General features: G+C 48.4%; 1 protein-coding gene across 1 annotated transcript; it reads left to right on the top strand.

Moving 5' to 3' along the window:
• The first annotated feature begins 3015 nt into the window (after positions 1-3015).
• Positions 3016-8371, top strand: HOXD1 (homeobox D1). Its single transcript, XM_072980512.2, has 4 exons — positions 3016-3279; positions 3428-4274; positions 4811-4977; positions 5435-8371. Exons 1-4 carry the CDS (start codon positions 3016-3018, stop codon positions 5495-5497), a joined length of 1341 nt encoding a protein of 446 aa, XP_072836613.2. The 3' UTR covers positions 5498-8371.
• Positions 8372-9417: the final 1046 nt, after the last annotated feature.

The following is a 9417-nucleotide window of genomic DNA, read 5'->3' as shown; positions in this document are numbered from 1 at the left end:
CCTAAACCACAGAGCTATCCAGCCAGCTTTTTATGATGATGATGATGATAATTATAATAGTACTAAATGGCCATAACTGTGAAGATACCCTCTTTGACCCTCAGTACCTAATGTCTGATATACGACATGGGTGAGAAACAATGGCCCTTCAGCAGAGCTTGGAAGATTATTTTTAGGAAAGATGAAACCACCCTTAACTGACCATATGTTAGATGATGCTCTGGGACCCTGTTGTGCCTGGTATTCACATGCCATTTAATCTCATCCACCTTAACAAAACGTTTTCAAGTTCTGATTTTCAGATAGTTGGATGGGACTATAATTCCCACAATATTATGTCTTGGCCATGCTGGATAAGTTGATGAGATCATTGGCCAAAATATCTAGAGAGTTTCCCTACTCAGGGCCTCTCTTAAAAGCATTACTCAGGAACAAACAATCCTAACAAGTACAGGGATGCAGGGGTCAGGGCCTGACCATCGCTCAGGCTGGAGCTGCACTTCCCTCTTCTGAAGTCAGCAGCTGGTGATTTCAAGGACCAAGTACTGTACATACATAGGAGTTATTTGCAAAAGCAGTTGAACTGATCTCAGAAGGGTGTGTGAAGTGTCATGAATATATTCAGGAATATGTTATGATATTGCTTTAAAAAGAGACAACTAATCAGGAGAGTCAATGGGCGTGTGAGAGAGCATCCCTCCAGTTAACCCTGGATTTTTTTTCTCTTTTTCTTTTTTCTTCTTTCTTCTCTGCCATCTTGAATAATTTATTAATTTTATTAACTTTAATCTATGTTATATTTTATGTGTGCATGTCTTTTATATATGTATTGGAAGCCGCCCAGAGTGGTCAGAAGACCAGATGGGCAGGGTATAAATCAAATCAAATCAAAAAATCAATCAATCAATCAATAAATAAAAATTCTTAACTTCTTAAAATAACATAACATAACCCCCCAAACACCTTCCATCATGGCACTAAGGTGTGGAGGAGCCATGAATAGCCTGCAGCCAGCATAATCTCAACCTGGCTGAGGAGGAAGGGGAGAAAGAACTCACCCTGGAATGTTTATGCTTTTGCAGGAAAATGCAGTCCCCAGAGGGTGAGGGTGTGTGTGTGTGTGTGTGTGTGTGTGTGTGTGAATATGTCAATCATTTGGGAATTTAGCAAAGAAGTGTATCATTTGTGAGCCCATTTCCTTTCTTTTCTGCTTTGCCAACTGAAAGCAGTCATTAAGTAACAAGGCAGTCATTATTATTACCAAGGGAAACAAGGAAGCCCATTATCACTGTGAGGCCTGCTGCTCATTTGCAAGGAGGACCCACAGAGCACTTACTGGCTGGCGATGGACCATTAATAGCTCCTTGATACAGTGATGCGCTGTTGAAACCATCCAATCTGTCTTGCCTTCCGGGTGCTTTTTCGGCTAGCGGAGTCCTTAAGAAGCTCAGGCAGGAGAGGGAGCCGTAGCCCTCAGTGTCAATCACCAATTACCATATTTGAGACTTACTTGGGAGCTGTCCTGCTGGTGACCAAGCAAGGACATTTCTTCCACCTAAAGGTCCTAAAAAATCAAGGCTTAAGAGAAAGGAATTCTACTTGTCCACAATTCTTGAGTTCAAAACATGAACACTTGTTGACTAAAACAGAAAGTATCTCCCCACTTCCTACTTATGGGCATAGTACCCAAAGGCCAATCAATGAGTTATTGAGGTACAGTACTTGAGGCACAAAATCCTACAAGCACCACACTTCCACTTTAGCAGTGCACACAAAGTGGGGTGGTTTCCCACTTAATCATACTCAAATTACAAGGCTTACACTAAGCTTGTTCCACTGCTTCCAGGGGCTTTTCTGTAAAGATAGTTACATCTGAATCTAACCTAGTAATAATTTATAGCATTCTGCCTTTATTAAGATATAAAAATCAACTTCTTTAGCAGCCACCTAGTTCTGTCTAATCCAGGAAAAGCCATTGACTCACCTGTTCAAATCCACACAAGGAACCTTAAGGTGATGCCGAACCAGACTGGCGCTAAGGCCACCAACTCATTTTAAGACTGCTATTACACAGATACCATGACATCACCTTTAGGTTACCACCATCTTTTCTTTTCTTTCTTTCTTTTTTGGTCTGTTGAAGAGATCTGTAGATCCAGAAAGCCTGTACAGTTGGGGTGTGTGTGTGTGTGTGTGTGTGTGTGTGTGTGTGTGTGTGTGTGTGTGTGTGTGTGTGTGTGTGTGTGTGTGTGTGTGTGTGTGTGTGTGTGTGAGAACTTTTGATTGATCTAATAAAATAAACATGGATTTTGAGCAGCATGGATTTATATATATCTAAATAGATAGGACTACAAGCATTGGACATTTTTGAGAGGAGAGAATGGAAGAAGATTGTTTTAAAAGGGGATGAGTTTTCCTTATTAGACTGTTGGGGTGCTCCACTTTTACATTAGGAGCTGTTCACTACCCAGGAAAGCAATGCTGGGAGCAATTGCTTAAAAATACTGGCAGCCCAATCCTAGGCATTGTGCTGTTCCATAAAATACGGATGTCTATCCATACTTTCAAAACCAGAGAAAGTAGCAAAAAATTCATGATCTCCCTCCCCATCAGGAATCAACAAGGTTGAAGACAAGTAAGAGATAAAGAAAAAAAAGGGGTGGGTGGGGAAGGGAAGACTGCACTTTCATTCGGCACTTCTCCATAGATTACACAGGCCGAAACTAGGCAGAATATGTAAGCCTGTCGGTGACACCCTAAGGGGGGTTGCAGCCTGACATGTTAAAAACAAACCTTCCCTCTTCAACAATTCTTCTGAGGCAGGTGACGAGGAAGGGAACTGGTCAACTCAGTGACAAGCGACGCCAGCCTCCAGATGTTGTCCTAACTAGGCAAATTAATTTCGCCGCAGAGTTCGACAGAATTTGCTTTCAATTTAGCCGGCTTTCAGCCCGGATTTCTCTCCCATCTAAACTTCACTAGAAGCATGATTTTATGCAGCCGGGGAGGGAGGTTATGAACGAAAATGGACAATTTCGCACCCCACGCGCCTGCTCGCCTGTCCAAGCCGATGCCCTGAAAGTTCTTCTTACTCCCCGCGTCCCTTCTTCCATCCGGCCGGCTGAGTCCCGACCAGGAAGGCAGAGAGCTTGCCCAGGGGCCGGGCGGGTGGGTGATCTCGTAGTCTTGGGCGAAGGAGGACTGTTTGCGCAGGGGGCCGAGTCTCTCCGGGAGTCCCACGAAAAGCGGAGAACTTCACTTAATCAGCCGCTCGGAAAGGTAAGGAAACGTTTTCTAAGGAAAGGAAAGGGAGGGAAAGGAAAGGAAAAAAGAGAAAAGGCAAACCGGCTGCCTTCTCAGTCCAAAGCCAGGCGAGACGGCTGGGGACCCTTTCGGGTTTTCCAACTTACCGCGCTCCTCTCCGGAGCCTCACCGGGGCCCGAGCTTCAGGGAGGACGGAGCGGCTCCTTCCGCTGCCGCCCCGCGCCCAGCCTTGCGCTGGGGCGACCCTGGCGCCGAGGACGAGGACGAGGCGGCGGGTGCGGGCGCTGCCCGGGCCGGCCCAGCCGCATCCCGGGTGGCGCGCCCAGGGCTCGCCTCGCCCGCCGCCCCCATTGGCCCGGGGGCGAGCACGTGCCACCCCCACCCCCCGGGCTCTATATTAGGGCGATGTTTACCCCGCGGCTGCCTTGACGGTGGAGGGAGGAGGGAGAGCAGCCGGCCCGCCAGCCGCCGAAGGACTCGGGAGCGGAGCGGGAGGGCGCCCCCGCCGCCGCCGCCCCTGCCGCCGGGGCGCGCCATGCACTCCTTGGCGGACTACCTGGCCGGCGGCGGGGAAGGCTTCGGCTGGGCGGCGCCCGTAGGCGGCGGCGGCGGCGTGGCGTGGCGGCCCCCGGGGCCCCTGGGCGCGGGCGCGGCGGGGGGACGCCCGGCGGCCCAAAGGCGGCCTCCGCTGGCCCCCTGCGCCCTGGCGTCGGGCGCGCTCGCCTCGGCTGGGGACGGGAGCCTGTGCCCCGCGGCGCTCTTCGGCGGAGTCCCGACGGCCGCGGAGGAGGCGGCCGGTGGCCCCGGGGCGCGCCCCGCCACCTCCGTCCTCTCGGGCCACGGCGGCGCCTACGGGGCGCTGGGCGGGGGTTTCCGGCCTGGCGGGCGAGAGGCTCCCTGGCCGCCGCCGCCGCCGCCCCCCGCCCCCGACCTGGGCCCCGACGGCCGCCCGCCCGCCGCCCGCAGCCCCTTCGAGTGGATGAAAGTCAAGCGGAGCGCGGCTCCCCCGAGTAAGTCCGCGCTCCGGTCTCGGGGAGGGCAGGGGCGCCGGGGCCCCGGGCGGCCTCGGCTTCTCAGGCAGGGCGCCCTGCGGAGCCCCCCTCCCCCAAGTGTGAAGGCTTGGCTGCCTCCCGCGCTGGAAGCAGCTGCTGCGCCCGGGGGCTCTGGCACAGGTGGGGGGGAGGGAAGAGGAGGGACGGGGAATGGCCCCCGGGGGCCCTCCGGGCTTCCTTCCTGGCTAGGGAGCCTGCCCGAGCCGAGGGCGCCGCGAGCATCGCTCCCGGGCAGCGGGCGCCTGAGTCGGCTGGGACGTCTCTGCCCCCTCAGTGCCCCCCACGGGCGCTTCCGGCTTGGAGCCGCGGCGGCGAAACTGCCTCACCTCACCTCCCCTCTCTAGGGCGCAGCAAAGCAGAGGCGAGCAGATAGTAAAGGGACCCGGGCTAAAAGGTGTTCAGACAACGCCCGGCTTTCTTGACCCAGGTCCGTGGCTGTCCCCAACCTGTGGGTCCTCCTGACTCAGTAAGCTCTTTACCTTTCGCCCGTCCAGGCAAGCTGCCCTCCTGCGGATCGCCTTCCGGCTGCTCCGGCGCCGCCAGGACCAATTTCAGCACCAAGCAACTCACGGAGCTGGAGAAAGAGTTCCATTTCAACAAATACCTCCCCCGGGCCCGCCGCGTGGAGATCGCCACGTCTCTGGGCCTCAACGACACTCAGGTGAAGATCTGGTTCCAGAATCGGAGGATGAAGCAGAAGAAGAGGGAGAGGGAAGGGCTGGGGGGGATCCCTCCCTCGGGGGTGCCCTTTCACGCCTCCCCACAGGAGCCAAGCCCCGCACAGCCAGGGAGGCCTTCGGCTCCCTCGTCTCCGGCCAGGGGCTCGCCCTGACACCCTGGCGCCGGGAATAAGAATGCGGAAAGTTATTAGAAACGGCCCGAGATGGAAAAGACACCCCTAAAATCGAAAGCAAAAAAATCGGAAGACTCTCCCTTATGTAAAATCCTGCACATTCGAAAAGGGGGGGGAGCCATTGCACTAAAGATTGAAACGCCCCTTGAAAACGTTCGGCTTACCCACTGGTAGCACGACGACCTGCTGCTTTTACAGAGGATTGATTCAAGGCACAAACTGCATGTTAACGATTTGTTTACATTTTATTTATATATATTTTCAGGGAAAGCTGCTGTCAGCCTATACAGTACATGCTGCAAACTTTGCTGTTGGCCTGGTGGAGTGAACTTATGGTCTGAGCACAGATTTACTCAGAAGTCTCATGGTTCTGAAGGGTTTGTGAATTGTGCATAGGACCCGAGCCTTCTGATGGTGTCTCCCATTGTGTGTGTGTGTGTGTGTGCATGTGCAAAGGAAAACCAAAGATAGGGAGTCTACTCATCTGCCAAGACGACTTCTACTCTGCCTTTTAAAGACATTCATTTAAAGTTAGACTTCAGTGAAAGGTAAGGTGAGTAGTTCAGAGATTCCCAGTGCTCCTTCTTTGTGGTGCCTGCATGTAAATACAATCATGAGCAAGACAGTAATGGATCTCTCAGTGAATGATTTAAATTTCTTCCTTTTCTTCAGGCCAGACTGTAATGCTAAATAAATGTATGAAAGTTCCATACACCATGCAGGACAACTTTCAGTTTGGGAAGGGAGACCAACATAATTAATATTTCGGGATAGATATTTAACAGACTAAACCTTCAAATGTGCATTTATTTTTTTGCATTGGTAAATATAAGTCTTACTAAAAATAATTTTATCTGTAATCATATATATTCTAAGAACAAAGAATATGCCTTCTGTCTACTGTCTTTTTTTTTCTTTTTGCTTTTGATTCACATTGGCCAGAGAACCAGTTTAGTTTAGCTTTTTAAGTATTCACTTACTCTCATAGGTACACGCTGTTCATCAAATTTTCTGCAGGGCTGTTTCTTAAACAAAAGGAAACCAATACACAAGGCCAGTTCAAAATTTGTATATGGCATTAGTATACTACAAGCAAGTTGAATCTTAATGTGCAGAAAATAACAAGTAAAGTTGTAAAAGGAATAAGGTCAGGTTCCTCTAGATCAGTAGTTTCCAAACTTGGGTCCCCAAATGTTGTTGGACTAAAACTCCCAGAAGCCTTCACTGCTACCTATGCTGGCCATGATTTCTGGGCGTTGGTCCAAGAACATCTGGGTTACCCAAGGTTGGGAACCAATGCTTTAGAAGAAGAGTTCCACCTACAGTAGTTTTAAATTGAGGTCCTTTTGAAGTTGTTCTGGTTATAGTGCCTGTGAAATGTTCTAATAACAAATCTCAGAAAATCCTCCAAACTGCAAGATGAATCACTTTCTCTGTGTGTGTGTGTGTGTGAGAGAGAGAGAGTGAGTGAGTGAGTGAGTGAGTGACATAAATGAGGTAGGCTGCCTTAATACTTTGAGGAAAACAAAACCATGATGATTGACAATGAGAATAAAGCATTGTTTCTCAGGTAACCATGTAAATTGGAGGTTGGAATCTCATTCAGTTATGTGAGCCATTCAAACTGAAAACAATTACTTCAGATTAAGTATAACTGAAATTTAATAAACTTTGATGGGAAGTGCTGTTTCACCTTGTTTGGTTATTATACTACTGCCACTATGGTGGAGGGTGATGTGATGTTCTTTTAAAGCCTTCTGTGCATCAATGTGTCAATGCTAATCACTGATTTTAAAACCAGGGGAGTCTCCAAGAAATTTGATATTTAAAATGGGTTTCCATTCCAGAGCTCTTTGATACACAGAGCCCATTTGGGGGCGTTGGCGACGGGGCTAACATCTACATGAAAGAAATTGCCCATAGCTTTTCCTACGGACATCACAACCCCTGGAGAAACCCACCCTGTAACTCATGCAAGGCAGTCCTTGGGCTCTGAAGCAGATGAAATCCAGTGTGGAATTAACAGAAACAACTCATCTTAAATCTAAGCATTTTGGCTCAAAGCTGCAGTTGGAAGCTCAGCCAAATGGGACAAATGAAGACTTCTGAACAAACATGGGCTGAACAGAAATGCATGTGGATTGGAGCAGAAACTCCCTCCCCCGCCCAATACATCCTATCCTATAAGGAAATGGGTCTTCTTTCCCTCCCCCTCCACCCAGCCAATGTGACCCGTAGTCTGTGGTCACAGTCTACCAGAGCTGTGGGAAACAAACTCCACTTCAGTAAAAATCACAGGGAACCATGCCTTTTTAAATTCTTATTCTGAGAAAGACGTGGGAGAATCAGACTGTACTTGCACCATTTTTAATGCTCAGTCCTGAGCAAGTTCACAATGCAGTTTGTCTGACAGTGTTGTTCAAGCAAACCCCCAAGTGTGGTGGCAGTCTTACCCCTAGTTAGTAGGCCCTACTGAACTTAGAGGGATGTCTTGGAGGCTATGTGTACCTTGACGTCTTCTGTAGGACTGTGGACTTAAATGTAACATGTATCCTCTCTGCCCAATTTCCGCTGAGTAGGAAACCTGTGGATTGTTTACATGGTTAGAAGTTATCCACCCAGGCGAATAAATATGCAAATGCTTCTGTATAAATAAATGTGGCAGAAGAATCATGCTTCTAATATGTAGTGCTGAAGGAGATGAGGTTGTAAATATAAGATCGTTCTTCCATCCTAGGCTCTTGAAGGAAGAGGAGGTCAAACAGAGTTCATGAGGGAGAGGGGAGGGGACTCCCTCTTTCTCGCTTCTGCTTGCTATATATCTGAATGATGATGTTGCGGCTTCAGTGGTGGGGTAGAGAGAGGAGAGGTGTTTTGTTTCTTAAGCACAGGCAGAACAGGCATTTAAATTTCAGTCCAACAAACCTTTACCTGAAAGTAAGCCCTATGGCACTGAATGAGACTGGTTTATGGGGAAATCTGCTTGGGCTCAGACTGCAAGAGAAATGACGTTGGGAAAAAAAAGTGTCTTGTGGCACCATAAAAACAACAACAACCCAACATGATTTATTTCAGCAGAAACAGTTGTGGGCTAGAGTTCCCCTCCCCTCCTCCCTCAGATGCAGAGAATGGTGTCTTGACAGAAGAGAGAGAAAAGTAAATAAAAGGTGGAAAGGCTGTTAAACACAGATCTAAGAAGAAAGCAGGGAAATGACTAGGATTAAGGATTATAGCTAAAAACAAAATAAAAATAAAAGAACCAATGCAAAAGGATTAAGGAAAAACGTTTATACAAGATAGGCAGAGGAACCATTTGCATTTGCTATCTGGCTAAGAGCAGTAGGAGTTCTACTGAAGTCATCAAAAAGACCACAATGGCTGAAATTACAGACCCAGGATGTCATTGTGTTCCTTTTTGTCCAATAAATTAAACTGCTTTTCCTGATTTATGCCAAGATTGGTGCAGCTCAAGTGCCAACATGTGTCTGCCTAGAAAGACCAATGCACTCGTTGCCCAACTTAAGGAGTTGCTTAAGTTCACATAACAGCATCACTCACTATTGCATTCTGAGGCACCATATCTAAGCCTGACCCATTTTGTTGTCAGAAGACCCACAACTTAGGTTGGATTTGGAAAGTCAGAGGGTGGATGCATCTTAGTGTGGTGTCTCGGCTGCCATCATTCTGCCTTGAGTTATCCTGCTAGGAGTCTAGCCTCCTGATGGCATTGTGCTCTTTCAGTATGTTAAGGTGTACCTCCAAGCAGTCAAAACATGAGATGGACCGACTCCACCAAGGAAGCCACAGCCTTGTTTTTACAAGAGCTGAGCAAGGCCATTGAGGACAAGACATTTTGGAGATAACTCATTCATTCATAAGATCACCATACATTGGTGGTGTCTTGATGGTATCATCAACATTACTTGTAATTAGTTACTTCTCAGCTCTGCATAGTACAGCTTCTGTCCTAGCCTACAAACCTGCATTTGTGCAGCAACTACATGCTGGGTTCCTCCCCATCATGTCTCCTAGTGAATACCCAGGTAATTAATGTTTCACCCAATGCTCTGTAGAAAGGCTAGATTAAACAATAATGAACACATCTGTAAAATATAATTTCACTTTCCCAGAGAATAGAACTGCATTAGAATAGTGCCATGGTGAATACTACCCTGGTGGGTGCTTAGTGAGGGTAGGAATTTAAATAATAAAATAAGACCACCCAGGATGTACGGAACTATATAGGCG

Source organism: Pogona vitticeps, chromosome 1, assembly GCF_051106095.1.
Source record: "Pogona vitticeps strain Pit_001003342236 chromosome 1, PviZW2.1, whole genome shotgun sequence".
Lineage (NCBI taxonomy): Eukaryota > Metazoa > Chordata > Lepidosauria > Squamata > Agamidae > Pogona > Pogona vitticeps.
The sequence above is the reverse complement of the archived record's forward strand: the minus strand, read 5'-3'. Positions and strand labels throughout refer to the sequence as shown.